The following is a 27389-nucleotide window of genomic DNA, read 5'->3' on the forward strand; positions in this document are numbered from 1 at the left end:
CACATTAAATGGAGGGCAGCCTGGAGAGGTTGTGTTCCAGAGACCCCGGGGTCTGCATCTCATCAGACTGAACCCAAACATTGGCCACAGGAAAGAGGCTCTCCCCCTGCGCCTGCCTGCACTGCCTCACTGTCTTCCTCACAGTGACCTCTTAGTCTGCCAGCGTCTGCTGCAGTCCACCATTCCCATCATGCACAGGGCCATACGAGCTCCCATGAGTCTTAGCTCGCTCCCTGCCATCTGCCGTGATTTATAGAAAATGGGCGATGATTTATGGCCTAGTCATCTCACAATGAAGTCGTTTTCTTTCATTTGTGCGACCTCCCGACCTAGCCGCCACTCCGAGCCAGGTTGGTGAAATATGTGCTAATCATACACTATAAAGATCTTTAAACAGAGGGGGTTGGTGGGGAATTGAGGGCTTTAATAAAATTAATTTTCAACAGCATGTGAATACTAATGAAAAGGCAGCCCTCGGTGGCGTGTCAGAGATGAGACAAGGCCACCGCAGAGAGACTTCAGCTCTAATGAGTCTGTTTCAGGGTAGACTATCTGACAGGCCAGCACAGTGCACACCATTTAACAGTGGCTCACATCCACACAGCTTTGATCTTTAAATTAAAAGGAGCATTTGGAGTGATCCAAAATAGGTATTTAAAGATTCATAGCCAGCTAAAGCTTGTAAACCACTGCGTCCCTGGAAAAGACACATTTGTACCATAAGTAGTCTCATCAAACTCTACACTGTGACTAACAGGAATTCCACCTCAAAGATACCCACTAACACTCTTTGCATTGAGCAAAATGCAACTTCAACACACACCAATACTTTGGTTTGTCAGTCAATAATTATTCAGAACTGTTATCATCAAACCAATTACTGTGTAAGAGGATAAAGTGGATACAACCTAAGTATGTGAAACAACTGAAAAATTCACTGGGAGGACTAAGTTGTTGGAGCAATTGAGTTCCAGTGCTCTGAGTTGTATGGCTGAGGCAGGATGTCATTGTGTTTTTCCTATTCTAGATAAGTTACAATTGTTTGTTATGCATTTTAAATACACACATCAAGAACATGGTCCTATTTAGTTCAGCTTACAGAGCGCCATCTACTGCTGATTCTGCATCCTGCAGTAAAACTCCTCTATCTGCACCCCACATAGTTGAGTATATGCATAGGAAAGAATCATGACAAACCAAAAAAAAAGTCTGAAGTTGGTTTATTTCAAGTTTAGGTTTCTGCAAATTCTGTCACAGGAGAGAGTGAACAAAACAGGAAAATATGTACAGTTGTCATAATACACAGAAAATAAAACATAAATATAGGTATGAGATAAAACATGACTGAAGCTAAATAAAACCATGCGTTGTAAGTGGTTTACAAGGAATATAACAGGCAAAAACATACAGTATGTTGAAAATATAGCCATGACATGACTTTAGTTTATTTACAGTAGCCTTAGTCTTTAATGGCATCAGTCATCACACATATTTGAAATGGGGCAGGATACCAAAAGTAGGGTCATAAACTGTAGTCTAGTATGGATTAATATTGCAGGGTACACTGAAAAAAAAAAGAAAAGAAAAAAAAAGGCACACGCAAATACATATTCAAGACACATAACTTTAGGATAATGACATTATCCAGGCCAATGTGTGCACACAGCAGACAAATACTGTACAGTATGTATACAACGTTGGTTAAGGTCTGCTAACTTAGCCCTAGCTTGCTTGATTTTCTGGACATCAATAGTGTGTAGTACAAGCTGACCAGACATTCATAGTAGCAATTTTATCTTCCACCAGCTGGGAATGTAGTAACTGAGGTTGTGAAATAAGCATGTTCTCTTGCATGCAGGAAATGTGTTTTCTGACTATTTCATTAGAAGTTTGAGAAGCTATGATTAAAAATGAGATACTGTACAAAACACTTTAGATTTAATTTGCCTAAATAGCAACAGGTAAGGTCTAACAACGTTATACTGTATTTGACAACCAACGTATTGGACTTCACACAGGCGACCTTCGGTTGAGAGCAGATACGATTGCTATGAGTTCTCACATTTGAGAAAAAAAGAAACATTTTGCACTGTTACAGTACATTTAACAGTCAATGTAGTGAAGCTGTACTACAGAAACAGAGTAAGGCCTGATAGTCTTCAGTAACACCTAACCCTCATCATCCAACCAGAACACCTGTACCTTCAACATTCAGAATCAGTACAGCACATACATCGGGTTGGACGCCATGATTAGTATTTCTAAAGCAGCAGTAACATTTCATTGGTGCACTTAAAACGACACATCTGTACATTTACCAGTTGAGAGCATCTCAAGTGAAGATTACAATGGTAATTGACAGTGCTTTGACGAGAAAAGTCTATCCAAATTAGATTTTTGTGGGTACTTATACGTATACTTATTGCTGTTTTAAACAACTGAATTCAAAAGACCAAACTCAATAGCCGGCTTTCCATAGCGGGGCCTACGTCCTGCGTGCCAAGGCCAATTGCTTTAACACAGTCACCCCGGGCTGCAAGGTTCTTACTCCAGGCCTATTGGGTTCTTAAAACTCTGGCTTTTAGCCTCTTCTACCCCCCTGGTCTTTATGAGGCCAAATGGGGCTAAGGGCACGGTTTAGTGCGAGAATGTAAAACTATTCTACAGGGTAGGACTAGAAAGCCCAGCTGTGGAAATTTAAACAGGCTTGTTCACTAGGCTCAAAGCACCAGGCTTTCAGCACTCGCCGGCCGCTTGTAAGCCTTGACACGCACTGGCACCGCTGTCAAAAGGGGGTTATTGTCTACCTATTTTTTGCCTTCTATTTTCAGAGGCATTTTCCAAGTGCTGGCATTTAATTTTGACAATAGACTAGATTTGTATGATATATACTAATATTTCAGATTGTCAAATAGGTATTGCCCATATTTTGCCTTCCGACAAAATGTGTCACATTGAAAAATGTAGGACTCTTCATAGTGATTTACATTCAATTTTGGAATTACTCAAAGTTACAAGAATACTACAAATCACAGTAGTCTTGACTTTTTTTGAGTTTGTGAATTTCCAAGGATGTCAGACAGCAGACACATCCACCAATATTTCCCCTTTTTAATCTATGAAGGATAATATTGTGATCCTTGTGAAAAGGGAAAAATAAGTATTCATCAGTTGTTTGGCCCAGACTACAATGTTTACACAGACATTACACACAGGGAATGGGCAGTCTTATACAGGTTCACTGTACATAATCATTGGCCAGCCAAATGATCATCTACCACTAATGGAAATAAAGTGGAGGTTTAAGATGATGGATTTTACCTCTTCACAAGGATCCTTAAATACATACAGGCTTAAAAACATATCATTGCTCCCAAGTACAATTGTTTAAGATGGCACATTGCTATTGAATATGCATCAGCATTTCTTAATTGCTCAATTTAAAATGCCCTAAAAATGTTTCCAAATATTGATCCATTGCAAGGAAAAACACCAGAGGCAGTGAGGCAGTAGTGTATAGAGCAACACTCTGCGTCTATCAACATCGAAGCCTTCAAAAAGGATTCAGTTGTCATTCAAAGCTTGACCATTCAATACAATATATAAAGGTGTGAAGTATCACAGTAGAATTTAAAGGATGTGGAATTAAAGGACCAACAACATAAAACGGGAACAAAAAAACACTGATTGCGACTGGCAGATGTTTCTCCAACAGGAACCGCAACCTGTAGCATGAGAACACTGAGCCATGAGGTGGTGTGGAGAGAGGCAGAACCTCGTCTGTATGTCCTTGCCACACATTTATGGAACACGTCCTTCCACTAGCTGTGTGAGGAGATGTCCGACGAGCTGCTGCTGTTGCTGGTGGATGTCTGGGCCCTCTTGATGTACAAGTTCAGCAGTTTCATCTGGAGGGGAACAAGTGGAGAATAGCGACCGGTCTTTACAATGAAGGTCGATGAGACCGAAAAACAATGTTACCCTCTACGAACCCGTCGGTATGAGCGTTTGAATGAGAATGGTGATGAGTGATCATTTTAAAAACACTCAAATATCGCTGTACCTTGCTGCCAGTGAGTTGTGCCAAATAAGGTTTTAGCTCTTCACCAATCACAGAGTAGATGGCCACCAGGCAGAAAACACTGGCCTTGCGCACACTGCTCTCTGTGTTGTCATAGCCCTGCAGAGACACATCACACAGTTAGAAAAATAGGAGCCTGTGCTTTCAATAAAACATTCCCAGCTAGTTTCATTACTCAGCCAAATCTCAAACATAAACAATTTAGCGGTAGTCATAGATCCATTTAAAAAAATAAAATAATAATAGTATATATAATATGAATAGTCACTCTGATTCCCAACACCAATACGTTCCATCACCCTTCCTGAGTCTGTACGGTAACGTTAGACATAGCATGGTAAAATAACTTATGTACCTGCAAGAGGCCTGGGATGATGTCGGGCAGCAGCTGGTGCAGGGAGTCCTTGGTGATGCGCTCTATGACCTTGGTCTGCATCTTAATGGCGGCCAGGTTGATGGGGTAGTCAGCCGTCTGGACGATGGGGCACAGCACCTTAATACACTGCTCTGGGTGGATGGAGCTGGCCAGGGTGGACGCTGCCTCCTCTGCTGCCCGCACCACCTACAGAGGGAAGAGGGCAGGGGTAGACAAGGCCTGGAGGTTCCAATGGAGCATCATGGTTCCGAGTTCCAAGTGACCTATACTTCGGGGAACGCCCAGCGAAGCAGACTAAACAGACAACACCAGTATGTCTAATAGATGTTAGCCAAATTAATGTCATAACTATAGTACCCAACTATGTCCCCAAAATGATGAATTCACTCATTTTAAGCCAATCCTGCAAGCGTGATTGTGGATTTCTAATGGAAATGCAGTTTCTAATATGGAAATGCAGTTTTCTTAGTATATTCTCTTTGGTGTCATGTTTAGATCCCCTTAATATGCTCAGATAAGAGGCTACTGCAAAGGGTGCATCCGTATGAAATGGATCAAATAAAACATCACAGATACGTCAATGCAATTCCTGTGTGAAGATAAAATCTTCTCTTCACCAGAGGCTCAGACACAGCCTGTCCAGCGGCCCCTCACTCACTTCCTTGTGGGAGTCTTTGTGGGCCTCCAGGGTTTTCATGATGGTGAGTTCTGCATAGTTCTTAAAGCGGGCCGGCTGGTTCCTCAGGATCTCCTTCAGCACTCTCAGAGCCAGAGCCCGGATGGTGTACTGCATGGGAGAGGACATTATCAAGCTAAGTATCATGACTGGGAAAAAAAGCTTATTTTTAGGACAGTGTTTTAGTGCCAGAGTGAGAGAGTGAGAGAGTGTGTGTTTTTAGGACAGTAACAAATCCAGGCGTGTTTCCAGGACTGTGTTCCCAGCCTTACGTCTTTGTCCCCCAGCGTCTCCAGGAGCAGCAGCAGCATGGACTTGAAGTGCTCCTCCCACACAGCCAGGCTGTCCTCCCGGGACACCTTCATCAGCTCCACCAGCGCCCCCCGCCGCTCCTCCGCTCGCTCGCTGGGATTGGACAGCTCCTTCAGCAGTTCCGCCACCAGCTCCAGCTGCTCCCCGGGGTCCACTGTGGATGACATCATAGACAAGGGTCAACACACTGACTGTCTACTGTTGATGATATCACAGACTATGGTCATTCACACTGATCGACTGTTGATGACATCATAGACTAGGGTCATTCACACTGACTGCACACGTCACTCTGAGGTGATTTAAGAATTTTGTTAAATAAAGAACTTGTCGATATCTTAGCTACTTCATTCAGTATGTCATTGTAAAATGATCATATACGCATGTTCATACAAAGTGTGAGGGTGACTTTTGCAAATAAATGATTTATTGCAATACATTATATTTCATAAGTGAGACACACCTAAAAATGAATGCAATTCTAATAAAAGTGGAACATGCCTTTACCAGACAAGAAACTCTTGGGATGCAGAATCTTGTTCTCTCCACAGTCTTGGTGACGGCCTGCAGGAAGCGGAGGAGAGGATGAGAAAGGACGTTGTGTCTGACCTACAGCTGAGGCCTAACGCAGCAAGGCTCTGAGACTCACCGTCCCCAAGCTGCTCCACATCATCTTCATACACCGTCTCCTTAAGAGCCCCCTTGTCATAGGCGCTGATGGTGTCGGTGTAGTTGTAGGGGTTGTAGTCCCGGACACGTGGCCCGGCGAACTGTCGGGGGGAGGGGGTGTTGAGTAAGGAGGTCTTGTTGTCCAGGGCCGTGCGGCCTCCCTCCACCACATCGACCCCCGAGCGATGGTCTTGGTCTGAGGACGCGCCCACACCCGTCTGGGGGGAGGTAGGACACAACTGTCAATGTTGTAGCAAACACGGGTGTGAAGCAAGTTGCAACTCTGGTGGGGATCGAACCCGCTTCCACTTACAAAGCGAGTTTGCGATCCGCAGAGCTTAGAGTCGACTCACTTAGTGGAGTTATCATACAGTAGTACATTGCTAAGGCTAGGATCATTATAATACTATAGAGGTCAACCATTGGGTGAAAAAAAAAATATACAGCTTTTAGATGACAATGTTGATGTCTTGTAGTACTTTGTGTGGCTCAACAGTGATAACTGCTCCCCCTCCATGACAGATTTTTGTGGGACCCGTGCAGGTCACTGAGAAGGGGGTGTATACAGTTGTAGGGGCTCACTCACCACAACCTCTCTCTTGCCGTCACGTCTGCTGGGCTCTATGAGGTCCTCCTGACTGCGGAAGCTAAAGTTCTGGATGGCCTCAGTGACGCCGCGCAGGGAACTGTAGATCTCGTCAGAGTTGAGGTTTTCTGTGTCATACTCCAACATGCTTCAGACAACCAGAGGAGAGAAGGGGAGGGTTATTATACAAACACACCAGACGCATACACTACAACACCATAGGAAATGGCAGTCTGGGCCTTCATTCTCTATTTAAAGTATTGTTTTCATAACAGATCTACGAAGAGTACAGTGCGCATACATCTACATGCAGTGCATGTTGATAATGACATAGAGGAACAGAGAGGTGAGTCAAAGGGTTAATGAGGTGATTCCTGAAGTGAACAATCACAAATTGCTGTTGAGTGAAAAAAATAGGTGAAAAAACAAAGCAATATTTCTCTGTGGGGTAGGAAAATCAAAGGTATTCCCTAGTATTCAAGAACACATCAGAGGTAAACTGATAAGTGACTGTAGAAAGTGTTGAACAGATTTAACAAAAGGTAAGGGGGCCCTAACATACCCAAGGACATTGAAAGAGAATTTCAATAGAAGTGTTAGTCTCACAAGGAGAGGGAATTTAAGTGATTTGTGATTCTTTCTGGGAGTGTTTCCTCTTCCTCATCCACATCCCATACCATGATCCCCCAGCAGAGGCATGTTACCTGGGTGAGTAAGCACGTCGTAAGGCCTTGAGGGAGGGGGCAGCAGGGGTGGAGAGAGGAGGAAAAGGAGGGGGATACTTTGAGAGGCCATCAGCGCTCCAACCCCAGAGCCGACTGTTTCCACAGCACAGCCAATGAGGAAGGGGCGGATAAGGAAAGAACGGGAGCAGGGAGGAGGACAAAGAAGGGAGGGGTAGAATCCCAAGGGAGGAAAAGAGAAATGTGAGAAAGGAACGAAACGGAAAGAGAAAAGAAACCCTGTTCTGAGAGGCATTATTAGTAAAGAGTTAGTAAATAGCGTTGGTAAGCCTCAGAAACCCATCAAAAAAGAATGGAAGTTCTAGCCCTGTTTTCAGAACATCATCAACCAAATATTACTCCTGACAGCGCTGACGTCAACTGTGTCATGGTACAACCACTCTGGGACATACTAATTTGAGATCAGTATCCAAGGTGACGTGTCATAGGGCTGGGGGGGCCATACCTGGGAGAGAGCCCTCCGTGGGAGCAGTTGGTGGGGGAGGTGAGGGGGCTGCTGCGACTGCTCGGGTGCCTGGGAGGAGTGCGCCCGATGGTATTACTTGGAGAAGCCTGATGACGAACAAGAAACAGTGAACGTTTCAGGAACTACATCAGGAAACACATCACAGCACAACTGAAAAATATATGGCACAAGGAAACCAAGAGAGGGTGGTATATATCGAGAGAAGTGGGATGGGCTGGGAGCAGCTGAGGGGTGGAATTAAAAAGAAATCTCAAGAACTATACCAATTAAAATTTAAATATATGTTTTCACGCAATCTATTTGGCTCCATCTGTATGTTGTTGTCTTATAGTGACAGTGAGAAGACATGTGTGGGGGTAGGGGCAGGCTTTACCACTCCGCTGGTGTTACTGGAGTTCCTCAGATGGTTGTGCAGCAGTTTGGTGGCTCCGTCCTGGAAGGTCTTGGGCAGGGCTCCCAGTAGCATGGTGAACTCTGGGGTGTTCAGTTCAAACAGGGCGATGAGCACCACCTGGGCCGCCTGACCGTCGGACACCACAAGGAGGAAACGTGAGTGAGGACGTTTCCAAATCAAAGCAAACAGTAACTTCAATGTACCATTAGTTACTTCCATAGTGTGTACAACACTGTGTACATCCTTAAGAAAGAGAGAGCTCATTTATTTAGGTTTGGTTAGCATTCAGTCAGGTCAGTCAAGTTAAAACCACATTGTCAGTTATTGGTATTGGACCAGTATCAAATAGTTCCTGCCTGGTATAAATCGCATGCACTTTGATGGACCCAATCAACACAGACAACAAAAACTGTGAGTAAAAAGTGGCAGCATTCTCTTGTAATACAAATGCCAATGAAAGCAGAACCAGGTCTGTATCTGTCGGGTAAAGCCGGGTTAGAGACAGAGAGAGGCCAAGCTTGGGGAGGTTATGTTCAGGCCATGCTGACGAGGCTCTACCTGCTTGCACCTCTCCTCCAGGTTACCCTCTCCAGGCAGAGAGGCAACGGTGCTGGGCCTGCCTGACAAATCCTCACCTGGCCAGTTATGAACCGTCTGGGTTCCACACGCAGGGAAATGTCAGTTTAAAATACAAAATAAGAAAGAACTAAGAAAAACTAAAACAAAAAGGAGGGAAGCCAGACCTTTCTGTGAGGTTTGGATGACAGAATGTGGTGTGGTGCGTTTTGCTGTTGCTGTGGAAGCCAACCCACCTTCCTGACGTCGGAGCTCTTTGGTTCTGTGGTCCAAGTGATGATGCGGGAGACGGCCAGCCTGGTCTCGCTGGAGTTGACGAAGTCCGTGGGGTCCATCTGTCGCGCCAGGCCTTCGATGTACCTCAAAATGGCCACTTTCACCTTGAGGTTCGGTGTCTGAGTCTGATCGACGATGAAGCGCATCAGTATATTAAACTGCTGGTCGAATGGAAAGGAGTCCCTGAGCAAGAGAGGAAAGCGTCAGAGAGATTGATGCACTACAAATCAGTTCACGGCATAAAGTAGCGTACAGAGAGCTGTACTGTAGTATGAGGTCTAACCTGGTGACATCCAGGGCCTTCTGGACCTTGGCCTGTACAGAGCCCAGCAGGTCGGCGCCCATCTTCTTCAGCAGCTGTGTGAGCAGCACAAACAGCCAGTCTTGCAGGTCCTCTCTGTGGAGGGTGATGAAGTCCCCCAGCGTCTCCAGGAACATGCTGAACACCTGACACCACACACACACACACCATTAATGTCACACTCCCATATGGACATGGTGGCTTCAATCAGAGCACTGGGGCAACAGACTTTACAGAATGTGGCACCTTGCTAAACTTGAATTTGAATCTCAATACCAGAGCCATAGGAATTCCATATTTCAATGTATTGAGGCTTTACAAACAACTCATGGCTTTTGCACCGTCACCATATCTACCTAATTACAATTACAGTTTGATTTGACTGCATTATCAAAAGGGGACAACACACTTACTCTCTGATGTTATAGTCCACAGCAAAGACGACCATGCGACAGAAAAGGACACTCCATTAGTACAGAAACAAGATTAGTTTAACTTCACAACACTGAAATCATAATGTATTGTATTAGGCATGCAAAGCATACATGCATGCTCAGTGCCAGAGGGTCTGACCTTGCTGTGTGGGTCTGCAAACATCCTGGTGAAGATCTCACATAACCTCTTCAACTCCACACGGCTGCAACATGAAGGAATGACATGATATACTTTACTGATCCTGCATGAGCAGAGAACACTGATAAAGATGGTTCCCAATTGTAGCCCAGATCCTACAGTCGTTGTTTAACATGTAAATTTGTCAACGACAGCAGAGCAGGTTACCGCGGCAGCAGTAGTGACTCTACTGGCCTTTTTCACATTACACCTCGGCAAAACAACCACCAGGAGGCATCTTTGAGCAATTCTAATGGATAGGCTTACTGTACCTCGATAACACATGCAATGAAGTCGTTAATATTGTGCTAGAAAATGTGAGAGGGGGAAGACCTCAGCATAATGTATGAGATAAATATATTATTAGGCCTATATAACACAATTAAATGTATGCTATTCCTGTATTTATAATCAATGTGTGAAAGTAATTTATTCTCAGAGTAAACAGGGACGTTTATTCTCATAGCAATCATATTGTATTCATCTCCTTTACCAACGTAATTTGCGACAGTAGAATTCTACCCGGTGTCATCTTTCAGGTATCATGGATCCAATTTACTTCGAGGAATACATCATCAAAGGAATGAAGATTTTTCTGCGTCCAACTCAACGTTTCTTCCAAGGTATAATATATAGTGAATTAACCCTCATATTGTTTAATAGATTTCTGTCTAGACTATAGGGATCTTTAAATTGTCAATCTAAATTATATTATAGTAAACTCTAATGTTGATAATGATCATCATTTTGTATAACTAATGCAGACAATGATCCGAAGCACACCAATTTGCATCACAAATGAGGGGATAAACTGGGTCAAGACACCAGCAGATTAAGTTAATGAGACAATTCTTGATATTTGTCTGCTGTGTAATGTACTGAGCAATTTAAAAACAATGTATTGAAATCAATTGACATGACATTTTCTTTCACACACAGGTCTCCTGAATTCAACCCCATCGAGCTTGTCTGGCATGCAATGAAAAAGTACATGAGAAGGGAGGTGAAACCGAAGTACAGAGATGAGCTTATTGCTGCCATTACTACATTTTGGGAAGAGAAGCTGACAAGAGTAAATTGATCACTTAAGGAAGGTTCTGCCGGTAGTTATTGAGCCTGAAGGCAGCCCACCAGGAATGTGATTAAGAACAGTGTTGAATAAAAAAATTATAATTCAGCACGAACCAGGTCACAGTGTGTCCAGTGATTCTTTATACAACTTGTATGTAGGCTATTAGCACTCATAAACTTTAATTCTATAGTTGCATTTAGAAATGTTGATGATTAAGTGTGAAACGTGGAGTATCGATGTTCCATTATCAGATGTGGGGAGAAGGGAGTGTGCAAGAGAAGGGACAAGTCAAATGTGTTGCTTAATGTTCACTGATACGCAATTAAAGAAATCAAAGTATGCATGAGTTTGTCATTTTTGTTTGCTACAGTTGACAGCAATTATGCCCATCACCAGTAAATTTAGACTTTAAATTAAAACATTTAGCGGACACATTTTTTTTTAACTGCCAAAGACTAAACATAAGTTGGTCCCCTTTAACATAACTTAAACAATTTCTACTCTTCATCACCCTGTAATTCATGAGTTGATCTGCTATCTAATAAACTCTGTTTGGCCAAATATAGGAGATATTCCGTAATCCCTGCGAGGTGGTAATGTATCTAGCAAGCCGATTAGGCAAAGCTCAGCAGTCACAAACTATTATCTCTCCCATTTAAATTTGAGTGATTATTTTGTTAAAAGGAGGGAACACAAATGTCAGCACTGTCAATAATTTCTACCACAGAAGGACAGATCTTTTCAAACATCGTTTACAGCTCTTTCCACCTGCTTCCACCTTGTGGTGGCTTTTGGCAGCACTTCACCCACTACTATTATTTGCCGCTACTACTATTTGCCGCAGCAGCGGCATTGAGGAAGCCCATCGCTGCGATGACAACATGCATATTTTAAACAGTGACCTACTGCACGTAACATTTTTGGTTTTAGAGAGGTTTCTAGAACAGATTGAGTCGTACGGACTGGGGCTTTTGTGCCTCCTACCTGAGGATTCTCTGACTCTTTAGCAGGTTCTGCAATCCCAGCAGCCCCTCCTTCCTCTCAGACCAGTTGGAGCTGGCACAGTGGTTCAGTACCTCCGCTACGTCTTCTGTCTGACGGAGGTAGTGCGGCATGCCGCCGTTCCGCGAGCTATAGGATCGATCTGAGCAGGCGCTGGACGCATCACTGTTGGCATCGTCGTCTGAGTAGATCCCCGGGGACTCGAACCTTCGTCTAACTGGCCTTCGCTGAGGGGCAAAGGTCACAGGTCACATGAGAGGAGAGAAGTATACAAAATGATGATATATGGAAAAATATGGACAATACTGTTTTTTTTAACCAAACTACCATGCAACTACATGAGCTAATTTGTGACAAAAGAGCCATGCAAGGGTTTTCAGTTGATCTAACGTCAAGTGGAGGATTCTGTTTTGTGTTATGTGGTTGGTAAAAATCATTCTATACTCAATGAGATGAGGTATCAAATTGGATCATTGGTTCATTAAGCAGCAGGATTAAGTGACTGTGTTAACAAAGTTGAATCAATGCTATTATTTTGCACCCTTGGTCTGCATGCAATGACTTGAAAAGAGGATGTTGAAACCCCTGTCACACACAAGGTTAACATATACCTTGTTCCTGGAGTCTCCTAAAAGCTGAGGTTTACGACAACCAAGGAGGGAAAAGTAAAGACAATTACATATCAAATGTATAATAGAGTGACAGTTCCATGTGGAGCCATTGTAATGAAGATGGTTCGGGTTCTGAAGAAGACATGGTTTATCCAGAGATATGTTCTTCCGCAGAGCGGAACTGGAGCGCCATCACGAGGGCCCACGCAAAGACTTTAGGGTGGTGGAGACTTGCTGACAACATGAGATTCTGGCTCCCGAGACTAACATGGGTCCCTACATAAACATGGCATAAATTGTGTATGACACAAATTCTAACACACTAAATACTTTCTGCTGAAACTAACATTTTGGATTGACTGAAGTGAAATCTGGATTATTGTGTGAATGATGAGTGTCTCACCAGGGCGTCAGCTACAGCGGCCTCTACCTCGGTGCCGGTATTGAGGATTCTCATTGCGTTAACGGAGGCAGAGATCCGGGCCTGGTGGGCCAGGCGCTCTAGAAGAGACACAGAGACATGGACAGTCACACACAGTAGAGAGAAGGACAGTCACACACAGTAGAGAGTAGGACAGTAGAGAGAAGGACAGTCACACACAGTAGAGAGAAGGACAGTCACACACAGTAGAGAGAAGGACAGTCACACATACAGTACATAGTGCCATGGAAAAACAAGAGAGAAGCAAATCCTTAGAGAGTAAATACATAATGTAATGAGTTACAGAACAAAAAAAACGGGTTTAAATCAGCATAGCCTATTCCTAATGACAAAACAATTTTCTTCAAGACAACAATTATACCATTACCACAGACAATTAAAGTAGCAAGGCTGATACAGCAAATCAATTTTACAACACAAACTGAAAGGCCATTGAAAAGAAAACTAAAAACTAAAAACACCATTCGTGGACAAAATATGGATGTAAAATGGATCTTCACAATTCACAACTAACAAGGCTTTGAGATCTGCGTCTTGATCACATTCATCATGCCAATTTATGTATCTCATTCATGTAATTCATCTGTCATTGTGAAGAATGGAGAGTGGTGCTCTGCATCGCCCCATAAAGGCGAGAGGCCGTTACTGCACGATGGACATGCTAGCCTGGTCTAAGGTAGACATGCAGGTCACCTGACTGGCCCACTGGCTCTGTTGACGAGAGTGCACTGGTGGAGCGCGAGTGACGTCGGGAGGCTAGAGGGGACATGGGAGTGGACATCCCAGAGTTTAGAGACAAGTAGACCTACACTGTACAGACCTTTGGAAAACACTAGCATCTTAACCTTTTAACAGGACTGCCCCATCTGCGGAGGCATTCTGACAAGAAGCCCAAGGCTGACCTTTTCACAGCGGACAAGTTTAAACATCATTAGGCATGGTGTTCAATTGATCCATGTAGTAAGTGCATCTGACACAGTTAGTGAGAATAGAACAGAATAGACAGTTTGGAAGACACAGGTAAAGGCATGCAGAAGAGAAGACAGGTCCGCATGGCCTAGGTGGGGGGAGGTGATGGTCGGGGGGGGCCAGGTATGGAGGGGTATGGTGGACAGAAGGGTACTGGGGGTGGGGCTCGTATGGTACTCACCCAGAGGAGAGAAGCCCCGAGCGGGGCTTGTGTCTCGACTGCTCTCGCGACTGGTGTCGCGGCTGCAGCCCTGACTCATGCTGGGCCGAGGGATACGGCTCCGGGCTAGCATGTTGGTGGGCGAAAGCAGCAGCAGGAGGAGGAAGAGCTTTAGAGACCACACACAGCCACAAACACTCAAAGCCCAGTGGAGAGGGAGTTAGTAAGGCCAGGACAGAGAGCGACAGACAAGAGCACACTCAGTGAGAGGAGATTCACAGAGAGGGAAACAAGAATAGAGGCTGGAGAGAAGTCCATGCGGCAGCCCTCTGTGCGTGTGTGTGCTTGAGTGGGTGTGAGTGTGTGCGTGTGCGTGTGTAGGGTCCTTACCCATGCCTGATCTGCTGGGGCTGGTCTCGCGGCTGCAGCCCTGGCTACGTGGGACCTTGGGCCTCTTGTCTGCTGGTGTGGCTGAGCCCGTGGCTCTGTGGATCCTGCCGTACGTGTGGCCCAGGAGCCTGCCAGGGGAGCCAGAGCGACTGCCAGCTGCAACACACATTCAACAATGACCATATAGTTGTTTTGCAGTTCTGCATTTTTTTTTGGGAGTGGGGCAGTCCCACTCTCGTATTTCTTTCTATTTTTTTTATTGGACAGAGACAGCAGAGAAAGACAGGAAGAAATGAGCAGAGAGTATGTCAGCAGGGCATGGGCCGGATTCGAACCCATGCCGACATGGGTATATGTGTGCACTGTAGACCATGGCGCTAGACCACTGGACCACCCCAGGCCATAATATAGTCATTTTCTAAGAGGGATCAGTCTACAGACACAGTTCTGCTGATGTTATGAGCAGGTTGACAAAGCGTAGTCAACTTTGTTCTAATGGCAGAAACAATCTGATTGGTTTCTAAAAAGTCAGTGGGCGGAGTTTAAGAACTTTTGAAAACATGAACAAACAAGGTTTGACTTGCAAAAAAGTTAGTTACAAGTTGTATTTTTAAACTACTATTGTGTTACAGTAGTCAGACACATGTGACAATATCTCTAAGATACAACTGCTCTCCTGACATAAAACAAAGTAAAATGTAGCATGTTAGCAGTGACATGCTAAGCTAATTATAGCAGCTAGCTAGTCAAGCATTCAGCAACCTCTTAGCAATACTCATGTTGAATTAAGAAATATAAACTAGCTAGTTAGCTAGGTGTCAAATATACAAGTAAGTCAGCTAACATTTGCTTTATTAAAATGTTAAGTTGAATAAGCTATATGAACAAGATGCTAAGCTAAAAAGAGCTAGCTGGCTAGCAGATAGCCATCTCTGACTAATGTCATAGAATAGAGCTAGCTAGCTAGCAATGTCTCAAATATACCAGTCAAGCTCTATAAGTCAGCTCCCACTTACTTTATCAAAACATTTTGTTGAATAAGCTTATAAACTTATACATTTGAACAAAGTGTTTAGGCTGGGGCAGACAATTTTGTTTGGGTCAAGATTGGGGCAGACTTCAAGCGCAAAAGGTAATAAGTAAGTTACTGCCTTCAGGGAAGCCATTGGAATTCACTGTTTAAAGGCTTCCCCAGGGGCAGTAATGTTAGTTTGGGTTAAGATCACTTGGTAGCCTAAGGACAGATTTTAATCACAAACGGTGATAAAAAATAGTATTTACTGCCATAGGGGCAACCATGGAATTGTCTAAATTTGATCCTATGCTGTTCTTGCCCGAAACTAACAATTCTGCCCCTGGAGTAGCATTTGAAGAATGCATTCCAATTTCTAGTTTATGAAGCTTACTCTTACCAATTACTTTTGCTTACTTTTACCATTTTCTCATTTACTGGTATATGTAAGACCTAGCTAGCTAGCTCTATGTTATGATCAAACATTAGTAAGAGGGAGCTATCTGCTTAGCCAGCTAGTTCAGTTTAGCATGTTTTGTTGCTGCTGCAGGGGCAGCATAATAGTCCATTCCAATGTGTTTGTTTATATTGCTCATTCAACTAAATAATTTGATGAAGTCAGGGAGAGCTGACTTACTGGTATATGTGAGACATAGCCATCTCTTACTAATGTTGAGTCAGAGCTAGCTATCTGCTAGCCAGCTAGCTCTGCTTAGCTTAGCATTTTACATTTTTGCCCTAGGGGCAGCATAACTGTCCATCCCTGTTTTCTTTCTTTCATTTAGCTTATTCAACTTAACATTTCAATAAAATAAATGTTAGCTGACTTGTATATTTGACACCTAACTAGCTAGCCCTATTTTTTATTCTACATGAGTAGCTAAGAGGTTGCTAAATGCTTAGCTAGGTAGTTTGCTATGTTTGCTAAGGTTTGCTCCTACCTTGAAGCAAAGAGTAAAATTATGCTTAACTACACTAAGCATGTCGCTGGTAGCGCATAGCGGTGGTATTCTGTGGAGGCAGCATCAAGGAAGATGACACCAAGAGGTTGAACAAGCTTATTAGGAAAGCTGTTTCTGTCCTCGGTGTCACCCTGGACACTGTGGAGGAGGTGGCCAATAAGAGGATGAGGACCAAACTCCTGGCCATCATGGACAATCCCTCCCATCCCCTACATGACACTGTGGCAGAACAGAGAAGCTCCTTTAGCAACAGACTATTACAACCACGTTGCACTAAGGAACGCTATAGGAGATCTTTTCTGCCTGCCACTGTACAACTCCTCCTCCGGCTGGCTCGATCAGAGTCAGGCTGGAGGATGTTAAATCATACTGGGCTGTTCTTACTGTATATAATGTTCAGATGTCTATTTTACTTTACTCTTTTATTCTATTGCCACTATATTTTGTTGTTGTTTGTGATGTGAGCTGATGTAACGCCTTAATTTCCCCTCAGGGATCAATAAAGTACCTACCTATCTATCTATCTATCTATCTTGCTACATCTTACTCTTTGCTTTAAGGTAGAAGACCAGTTCTATAGAGATATTGTCACATTTGGGTACTCACGCTGAGACTGGGACACCACTTTGGCTCGACTTCGTCCCCTGCTGTCTGTGACTGAGGGGCTCGCCCCCATAGAACTCCCGGAGCTCTGTCTCCTGGTGCGCACACGTCCTGGAGGGGAGGGGGGGAAGAGACAGAGAGAAAGAAGGCAGGAAGGAGGCAAAAGGAGAGAGAGAGAGACAGAAAGAGAAAATTGGTTTGACTTTGGTTGGTTTGACACACCATCCACTCAACTACATGGCCACATTGTTGATATTAGCAATCATCACATACAGACCACATAACGCACAACCACGCAGGTTGCGTCCAGTCATTTCAACAGACACATCATGCACCCACACTGTATCTCTATTGGGCTGGGTTGAGCATATTAGACCATGACATATTAGACCATGACCATGTCAACATCACCAGGCTGTAGAATATGTAAAAATGTAGATAAACAATCAATACATAATAATACATAATCCTATTCTGTTTTCATGTGGCACAACGATTCATTCAGGGAAAAGGGCAGTGCAGAACAAAATGAGTTCATGGAATAACAGCAATGGCTTAAAATGTCAACCTGAGACAACATTACAACGGGGTTGCCTAGTCACTAGTCAGCGCGCTGAAGGCCTGCGCATTCTCTGAGTCTGAGTGTCCTGTGAGTCTGTCAGCCTATTTGTGGACACGATCAATGTCTCTGCTCTCTGGCTACCAAAGCCAGTCAGGATCCTGACAACAATGCAAGTGGAACAATACAGTCCCAGTTCCGTAGACAGTCTGTTTATCAAATCAAGTACTATACTGAAAGAGGGTAGAAATTAGGTCACTATTTTGTCCCGATCTAAGGGATAATCAACATTTGAATGATGGGCCTATATAGCGACTATATTGAAGAAACTATATCTAACTAAAGTTCCAATGATAAAGGCAAATAATCCTGAGGAAAACTCCACTGTCCAAGCTATGACAAAGGTATGATGTATGTGAGGGTAACCCCAGTCGAGAAGACAAGAGGGTACAGTAACACCATGCAGACAGTCCATGCAGTTCCACAGATGGCCACCATACAGTGCATGGTGGGTACACACACCATAGAGACATAGAGAGGTCCGGAAACACGTCCTCCACACATCAATGACAAACACACAGCTTACCCTCTGCTTTACCAGGTGTGCCGTCTAAGGGCAAAAACAACCACAGGAGGGCCAGGTTAGGAGAGACACAACAGGGAGAGGTCAACATGAGTGTCCCAACAGGAGAGGCCGAGGGAGGTGGCTCGACCACAGATGGTCACCATTCATGTGATCAATCTCCCGTGCAAATTAAATCAAAAGTACAGAAATGGCCAAATGCATTAGTGTGTAATTGAGGAATGCTCTCGATACGCGTCAGCTATGTCTTATCTCAGGACGTTATCTTGTGTGTAGTCATGATTGAATCATTTTGTTACAAAGTTTCCTGAAATATAAAAAAATATATAGATAAAACTTAAATGACAGCGGTAAGTCTAAAAATCCAATAAACTAATCAATGAAATGAAATGGCCTCAGTGGTTGAGCTTATTAGTTATTCATTTTTTCAATACAGGACATCAGGACATGGGATCTCCTGACAATAACTATCTTGCACAACACATCACATGAGATCAGACTCTAAGCCTTATCAATCATGTTTTGGAGTATTACTAAGGAGAAGGCAACAAAGTTAAATGTCCATGTTTGGTCTGATAGGCTCAGCCACAGGGGCTAGAGGAGTGTGTGTCTTACCTAGTGCTTTTCACGTTGCATTTCTGTATGTTTTTGTAAATGAAATATACTGAGTGTAACAACATATGTGGCTACTCTCTCAACAAGTTAGATTGAACAGCAAATCACTACACATTGAACATGTGAAATTCTCATTTGGCAAGTAACTGTGCACATAAAATAAATAAATGTTGCTCTTTATCAATCAAGATCATTTTAGGTCACTATTGAGATACAGATTTCTGCCTTATCAGCATTGAGAGCATCTTTTTCCCTTTGTTTACTTATGAAAACTGTGCTAAAAAGGAACCCTGTAAAAAAAGATATCTATATATATATGGGCAGATATATCAGTTATCAGTGAATGTTGCCCCCCATAAATCGATATCGGACCCATAAATCCAGTATTGGTCGGTTGGTGTGATAGGCTCAGCCACAGGGGATAGAGGGGTGTGTGTGTCTCACCTAGGGAGGCGTAGGAGCCGGGGGGCAGGGCAGAGGCTGAGCTGAAGGGGGCGGCAGAGGGCACGGCGCTCATCCTGGTCTTGGCGGCAGCGGCGGCGTTGAGGTCGACGTCACTGCGGGAGCGCTGGAGGGACCCCGGCTTAGAGGACACTCTAGAGGGAGCCGCTTTAGCTGGACAGAGACAAAGAGGAGAGGGACGTGACTTTAATAACAACTCAAAAAGTCCTAAACACACATTTATGGAATTCATACAGCTTATGGACATTAGTGCTGTAAACATAGGTAGGTTGTTTTAACCATAGACTACAGGCAGAACATTTGAACTAGAATGTGTGGCCAGAGGCAGTGAGATGTGTCCTTACTCCTGGTCACGTTGCTTCCCACAGAGCTCTTAGCAGACAGTGGCCGGCTGTGGAGACAGGACGCAGTCATCAAACAAAAAATTATAATAATAATACAAAATAATAATAAAAAAATATAATACATATATATATATATGTGTGTGTGTGCATATGTATATGTATTATATTTTTTATTATTATTTTCTATTATTATTATTATTATTATAATTTTCTTTGCATGTCCTCCAATTAGGGGAGGGTTGGGGCAGGGGAAAAACATTTACTAGAAATTATGCAAGCTATGCTATAGGATAGAACTTAAATTATTTAATCTATCCCTTACATATATATATATATAGGTGAAGTTAGACTACAGGAGATTGTCTCTGAGTAGAATAACAGCAGATGCAAACCAAGACAAATGTTGCTGTGGTGTTTAACAAAACACTTGTCATTTACCAGTAAAGTCTAAGGTCCCTTGCCTCACATGAATAATTGTTACTGTGAAATCATGTTACTTTGTTGGATAGTTGATTAACCTGTGATAAATGAGTCTAGGATCAATACCCCTCCAATACTAGTGTACTCCTGACATCACAGGGGAAGAAGGAGAGGGGGGAGAGGGGAGAGAGGGGAGGGATGAGAGGGAGGAGGTTCTCACTTGAGGCTTTCCTGGGAGCTGGAGGAGGAGCGGTCTGAGGCAGGGAGGGACATTGCACTGTCAGAGGTCTTCAAGTGGGACTGCAGGGCCTTTTGATAGGACGACTCCAGCGTCTGGAACAGTTGCTCCGCCTCCCTGCTGAAGTGGCCATGGAAACTCCAATAACACCTACGGGAAGAAGAGGAGAGGGGCGGAGACACAGTCAGACCACATCACAGGTCACACTCTGACTGACATCCACGGAACAAAGTCTCTGGTTGGGGGACTTGAGAAAGAAAGTATACTCTTTAATAGAAACAGAGCATGAGTTACTTTATTTATTTATTTTAACATGTTTTTAGGGCATTTCTGCTTTATTGGGATAGACACAGTAGAGATTGACAGGAAGGACGGGTGAGAGAGAGGAGGGGATGACATGCAAGGTATGTCGAGGGTCAGAATCGAACCGGGGACCTTGCATGGTATTAGTGTGTTACGCCACTAAGCGCCCGGCACAACTTACTTCCTGGCCATGGATCTGGCCTCTGAGTCGGCATCGTGGACCCCTTTCTTAATGGTCTCCGTCAGGACAGCGACATGCCTGGGATCAGAGAAGAACAGCTTCACTCTGTGAACCAAGGCATCATGATACCCCACAAACCACCACAGCGTTAAAGCTCAATCGATGAGAAGCCCCCTGACACCTCAGGCCAGATAGGATTTCAGCCCAGAGCCACTCTGGGAAGGGAAGCCAGGGGAAGTGGGAACACAATGTGCTGTTAGAGAGGATGGCATTGCCATGGCCACTGCTGACACCAGCCACTGACAAGCTTCGTATTACCTGTACAGGCTCATCAGACACGGGACTGGAGTTAGAGAGAAGGTTTACAATAGCATGCTGCAATTACGTCAATAAGTCATTGTGTTTAACTTCTTTAGTGACAAAAATGCATACATTATGATGCTTCATTTTGTAGCCAATTAAAGTATTGTTGCTAGGTAAATACCACATAAAACACTTGCCAAATCTGTTGTCATTGGTTGTAATTTGCATAGAAACTTTTATTACGATGTTCCATAGCTAAACAGCAAAACTGGTAGCAGCCGTCGTACTGTACCTCTCCAGAGAGCTTGTCTGCCATTCCTGCAGTAAGAGGTCCAAAAACTCATAACTGCGCCTACAAATAGAAGATATGTATCACTGAATAGATAGTGAAACAAATGGAATTGATTCAGTGGGATAGTTGCGTGCCACGGCCTCCTCCTTACCTTCTCACCACCACCGACTTAGACTGGCAGTTGCTGGTCACGATGGGAATGAGACGGGGGTAGTGTGTATGCTGAGAGAGAGGGAGAACAGATAAGACCTAAATATCTCACAATACCTGCAGAGAATTGACTGACTGTTCTGAACTGAATAAACATGAAGAACACACAAGGTATCTTGGAGATAACTAACGGATAGAGCCCGACAGATATATCGGAGCACCGATATTATCGGCCAACATTGGCCTTTTGCAGAAATATCTGCATCGTCACATCTTCCTCCGATAATGCACCGATGCATGTCAGCATTAATTTCCGAAAATTATAGAAAATCTGTTTAATTGAGTTTTTCCAGAGCAAATCATAGACCGATGGATTTTTATGAATGAATAAACTTGTTTATCATTTGCTGTTACTGGAGTGCCTAATGAAGTAGCTGAATTTAGCAAAGTCACATTATCTCTTTGGACTGCAGTCAATTAGCACAGTTGGTAATTTGACTAGTTAATATGGCTTGCATAATATGGTATCCATAAATTTCAGAGTCAGACATTCTAGCTAACTCGTGAAGAGAGCAGAATCTACTAATCCACTTTGATCAAGTTCGCCTTGGGGAGGGGGAGGGTTAGACTGAACAGCAAATCACTAATATCAATATGCAGTTCATTGAACAAGTGAAATTCTCATTTGGCAAGTAACTGTGCACATAAAATAAATAAATGTTGCTCTATTTATCAATGGAGATAATTTCAGGTCACTATGGAGATACAGATTTCTGCCTTATCAGCATTAAGAGAACCTTTTTGCCTTGTTTGTTGCCTGTTTACCTATGAAAACTGCTAAAACGTAACACTGTAAAAAATATATTACATAGATATATCGGTTATGGGTAAATGTTGCCCCCCATAAATCGGTATCGGACCCAAAAATGGCACCTCAGAATGCTATATAATGCCATTTGCAGGCCTCTAGAAAGAGGTGTATGTGTCCAACTAGAGGATAGTCCACTTGGGTCTGACTGACACTCACTCTGATGATGATGCGGATGACAGCAATGCCCGAGGTGGCCATGACTTTGGCACTGTTAGAGACCAGGTTCACAAGTGTTGGCATGATGGACTCAGCAGCATGGTCGAACCTGCTGCCCAGGAGGACCGACAGGTGTCTGGAGGAGGAGAGAGGACACAGACACTCATTAACTCACCAACTGCCAAAGCATTCTGAAACACCCACCACCTTTTTATGTGGTGTTTACTTAGCAACAATACCTACCAACCCTTGGCACTAAATGAGTTAACAACCAACAATACCACAGATAATCCTGTGGTATTATTGGTTGTTAACTCATTTAGTGAGTGAGTCTCATCAACAACCAATAATACTACAGACACTCATTAACAACCAATAATACCACAGACACTCATTAACAACCAATAATACCACAGGACTCCATCAGACATAATGGAGCTGTCACAAAAAGCCAAAAGTAACAACAATGCATCTATAAAATTAAATGTATATTTAAAATACTGTCCTAAGACTTATCATGTCTACTGCAGTTAGTCCATACAAGACTACCTGTGACAAAATAGCTTGTGTACAGTCGTTTGTTTGACTTGATCACTGGCCAGTTTGAAGCAGACAGCTTCCTTACCCCAGGGTGATGCAGGCCTCTCGTACCACCTGTGAGCGCAGGTCTTTGGCTGACAGTTTGAATGCCGCCTCCATGAGCTTCAGCTGCTGGGAGAAGCCGTCAAACTCCACCGCTCCAGCCAGGAGCAGAGAACGCATCTTCTTCAACTAGAGATGAGAGGTCAAAGGAGACATTGATCAACCAACCAATCAATAATGCATTTCAATCAGCGGATTGATGTGCTTTGATGAAACGTCAGTGTGAGGAATGGGACGACGTGGGCGGTGAGCAGAGCGGTGTCTGGTGATCTTACAGCTGTTACTCTGTGTTCCCAGTCTCGCTTGTCATCTGACAGCACCTCTCGGACCTTCGTCATCGAGTCCTCCATCTCCCTGTTGGAGTAGATCTGTGTGGGAGGAAAGACAAATCATTCCGATGAGGCCCATTCATAACAAATGAGAATAGACACTAAAATAGTGTCTGTTCTTGTACCATCACATAGTACTGCCCTAGGAGATTGCGTGTTATGAGGTTGTCTTACCTGCATAGTGGGCACATCCTCAAAGGCACGGATGAAGTCTTCCTCATCCAAAGCCCCTGCGCTCGTGCCTTCTCTCCCTAAGTAGAGCAAAGGGGAACACATTTTTCCGGCAAGCTGTTCTCATATGAAAACATGATTGGTATCTGATATCTGATCTGTTAACTTAGGTATCAGGAGTCATGTACGGCTGAATTTCAGCATGTCACACTACCTTCTCATCATCCCATGTTTCTCTGTGTTCTGTTATCAATACAGTTCTCGTAGATAACATAGTCGTGGCAATCTGCCCCAGTCCAAGGTAATACATGATATAGGCGCCGGTGAAATATGTCCCATACAAATCCTAAAGCACAGCATTTCATTTAGTATGCCTAAAAGGAGTCAACAAACTCACAAACGGTTGTTGAAGATGTGAGGGAGGGTCATGTTGTGGCATAGGAAAGAACTTGTTTACCTTTTGAGCTCATGTACTGCAAGTACCATCACAATGATAATAAATGTCAACATGAGGTTCTAAAGAAGTGCATGCTGGGAAAATATGCCGGTATGAACTGACGGGTCGTCTCACCTGTGGACTTGGTGCTGGAGGCTGAGCTAGGCCGGCGGAAGGAGCCCGCGCTCACCACCTTCCTGCCCAAGGAGGCTGCCTTAGAGGAGGAGGACCCACCCCCGTCCACAGAGTCATCATCCTCAAAGTTCTTATCTGGGAGGGAAGAGAGAGAAACCCAGTCATTAACTGCACAACAAGCCCTTGATTCACAAACAATGCATTATCCTCATCACCACGTGGCCAGACCTCCTACGACAGTACATTGGAGCAGCTGAATGACCTTTCTGCATCTTAATGAGACTAGCTGTGGAGGGGGCCCTGAGAGTTCATTCTGAAGGGCATTGTGTGATTCCGGTGGCCATGTCCTTATTCTTCTGGGGGAGGCAGGAGGCAGGCCCCATGTAAGTGAATCCCATCGAGGTGAACACGTGAGCCCCCGGAGCACAGGAATCTGCCAGGCCAGCGATCGATGCCCATGAATTATTCACACAGTCCACACACCCCAGGGCGGCCCGCCAACACACATTGTGTCATGTGTCATCTCCCAGCATTTCTCTCTCCATGTGATATCAAACAAGCAAACAATACATCCTCAATATCAGAACAAGGTGACTGTCTACTACGGTAAGGGAGGTCATAAGCTTGTAGCTCTGAACATTGTAACCTGTAACATCCAAAAAAGCTCATGAGGATAGCTCACAAGTGTACCAGCAAAGCAGATAAAATGGCCCCAGTGTATTCCTCCTTTACATGTCAGATTCACATTCTCTGTCTGAGCCTCCGGTGTTTAAATATTCTGTCATGCCACTCTTCAGAGGTTGACATTTCACCCCCCCCCCCCCCCCCCCCATTGTGTCAAGAAAGAGAGCATCTTACAGGCGCAGATCCTTCTACAGACGAGTTTCCTCAGCATGCTGACACAGTCCAGAGAGACCTCTCTCTCCTTACATTGTCTCCATAGGTTCCCAGCTACACTGGCCCCTCCCTGACGGAGAAGTATACGCAGTCCCGGGTTCTGGCTGCCCGCTGCACGTTCACATAAACTTCTGACACACACACATACACACACACAGACGCTTGCTGCGATGGTCGGTGCCCCTGCCGAGCGGAGTGAGACCTCCAGCAGATCACAGAGAGAGCTGGCGGCAAGCTCCACCCCCAAACACACAGAGCAGACAGGAGGGGAGGGCAGGGGAGGAGCCACAGACACACACTCCAGCACCACCAGACCCAGTCTGGGAGGAGTCAGACAGAGGATAGCTACTCTAGAGTCACCACTGGTGAATGAGTGTTAGGGTTAGAGAGGGATGGGGATATACTCCATTAGCAGGTTGATATTCTCTGGAGGAAAGCCATTGCCCTACAAAGATTTATTTATTCATGTCATTGATCAGCAGAACAGAATGGAGGGTAATGAACTGGCAAAAGGATCATCAGCATGCAATTTTGCCTATAAGGCTGCTACACAGAGTGTAGTGCTGTGCAATGTTTGCATTGTAAATAGAGCTGTTCGTGCAAGAGCAGTGTAACTAGTCTGAATACAAAGCCTCCTCTAGCAAGATTATACACCTCTGTTTGGGTAAGCAATATTAGGCAAAGGTTTTAGGTCAACAGTACTGAGAGCATCAAGTAAGAGAAAATCCCTTATGCAGTCATGACCATGTGAAGTAGGAGAGTTTCCAATCTATTATGCAGTAAAGCGTCAGAGGTAGGACATATTTTCATCCACTAGATGGCAGTCCTGGCTCTTAAATCGGAGTCAGTAGTGTTTGGTGAACGAAGCAATGTGAGTATAAGCGCTAGCATTATCACGTGTTTTAGAACAATCCTCCTGGCACTTTCATTTCCCTCAAATGCAGTGCAAAACACAGCTTGTGCTTTTGTTAATGTCATAAAACCTCCTGAGTGAAATGAGTCATCATTAATACCCCAGAAGGACCATTGCACTGCCAAGTCACAGGTTTCTCACTGGGCAACAACCCCACAACAAGCCCTCATATGAGCGGAACCTGACAGGTGATCTCTCCATCTCAAATTTAGAAAATTGCTAAGAAGGGCTGCATTCCACCACTTGAAGTCAGGAGCCTTTGCAGCATACGGTTCAGAGACTCAGTCTAGGAAATGCCTGGCTGTCTATGAGGAAATGTTAATAGATTTGTTTGATTTGTCTCCAGATAGACGCATACATTGTACAACTTCTAATAATGTTATTGAATCTAATTATTTTCAATGGAATGTCCTTTCAGACCGTATTCCAAGAAACGGGTACTGTAATTCACATCATTGAGATATCATTAAATAATAATTTCAGTGAAATCCAACAGGACTAACCAGAAGGAAAATGCTCATGACACTCTCATACAGATACAAATTTCCAGAAAAACAAATCATCTACATGATTTGCATGGGTAAAGAGAACCAAAAACAAGTGCTTATGTATGTACTAGTCTATCCACTGGAGGGTCCAACTCAACACTCAGCATAGCATACAGGCAAAAAGTGTAGAGGAGCAAATGTAAAAAAAGGTTTACATTCACCATGTCCACCAGGGGGTCCAACTAGGGTTTTAACTTGAAAGTGATCTTGTGGAATTCAACCTTCTGTTCCTGTACCTCTGAACAGAACACTTCATTCGTCTCTAGCGACCTGCCTACCAATCAACACAGCTAGCTCTCCACCATCGGACACCTTGAACACAACCCAGCCATTCTCCCACAGAGACATGACTCCAAAGGAACAACAGCAGACGGGGCTTTCTCATGAGGCTAGCAGCAGAGTGAGCTACACCAGCAATGCACATCATAATGGGAGCACACAGTCTCCTATTCAACAGCTCTGTTCATTTGTGGCACCATGAGCATCACATATGGTGTCTCTGCACCAGCTATTTCAAAAGGAGGCCCGTTTCTAGTTGAGAATGAAATAA

General features: G+C 44.0%; 1 protein-coding gene across 4 annotated transcripts in view; it reads right to left on the reverse strand.

The window, feature by feature from the left end:
* Window positions 1-1203: 1203 nt before the first annotated feature.
* LOC310814887 (CLIP-associating protein 1-B-like) overlaps window positions 1204-27389 on the reverse strand; it is a 39290-nt gene continuing 13104 nt past the window's right edge. Inside the window, exons 9-38 of one of the 4 annotated variants that reach the window (XM_083684438.1) lie at window positions 24482-24616; window positions 23914-23990; window positions 23686-23778; window positions 23394-23539; window positions 22769-22904; window positions 21743-21813; window positions 21592-21651; window positions 20997-21074; window positions 20495-20662; window positions 19855-19901; window positions 19493-19663; window positions 17295-17402; window positions 14715-14870; window positions 13157-13254; window positions 12754-12777; window positions 12125-12369; window positions 10030-10093; window positions 9439-9602; window positions 9116-9338; window positions 8862-8957; window positions 8283-8429; window positions 7889-7995; window positions 6701-6848; window positions 6095-6332; window positions 5953-6009; window positions 5406-5599; window positions 5116-5244; window positions 4437-4643; window positions 4064-4180; window positions 1204-3908 (exon numbers count right to left, since the gene is read on the reverse strand). In XM_083684438.1, the coding sequence (XP_083540564.1) occupies window positions 3822-3908; window positions 4064-4180; window positions 4437-4643; window positions 5116-5244; window positions 5406-5599; window positions 5953-6009; window positions 6095-6332; window positions 6701-6848; window positions 7889-7995; window positions 8283-8429; window positions 8862-8957; window positions 9116-9338; window positions 9439-9602; window positions 10030-10093; window positions 12125-12369; window positions 12754-12777; window positions 13157-13254; window positions 14715-14870; window positions 17295-17402; window positions 19493-19663; window positions 19855-19901; window positions 20495-20662; window positions 20997-21074; window positions 21592-21651; window positions 21743-21813; window positions 22769-22904; window positions 23394-23539; window positions 23686-23778; window positions 23914-23990; window positions 24482-24616 (3791 nt within the window). In that variant the 3' untranslated portion in view covers window positions 1204-3821. The remainder of the gene's footprint in view (window positions 3909-4063; window positions 4181-4436; window positions 4644-5115; window positions 5245-5405; window positions 5600-5952; window positions 6010-6094; window positions 6333-6700; window positions 6849-7888; window positions 7996-8282; window positions 8430-8861; window positions 8958-9115; window positions 9339-9438; window positions 9603-10029; window positions 10094-12124; window positions 12370-12753; window positions 12778-13156; window positions 13255-14714; window positions 14871-17294; window positions 17403-19492; window positions 19664-19854; window positions 19902-20494; window positions 20663-20996; window positions 21075-21591; window positions 21652-21742; window positions 21814-22768; window positions 22905-23393; window positions 23540-23685; window positions 23779-23913; window positions 23991-24481; window positions 24617-27389) is intronic. The other 3 variants (XM_083684439.1, XM_083684440.1, XM_083684441.1) reach the window with 3 other exon arrangements.

Source organism: Argentina silus (genome assembly GCF_951799395.1).
Source record: "Argentina silus genome assembly, chromosome: 14".
NCBI classification, from domain to species: Eukaryota; Metazoa; Chordata; class Actinopteri; order Argentiniformes; family Argentinidae; genus Argentina; species Argentina silus.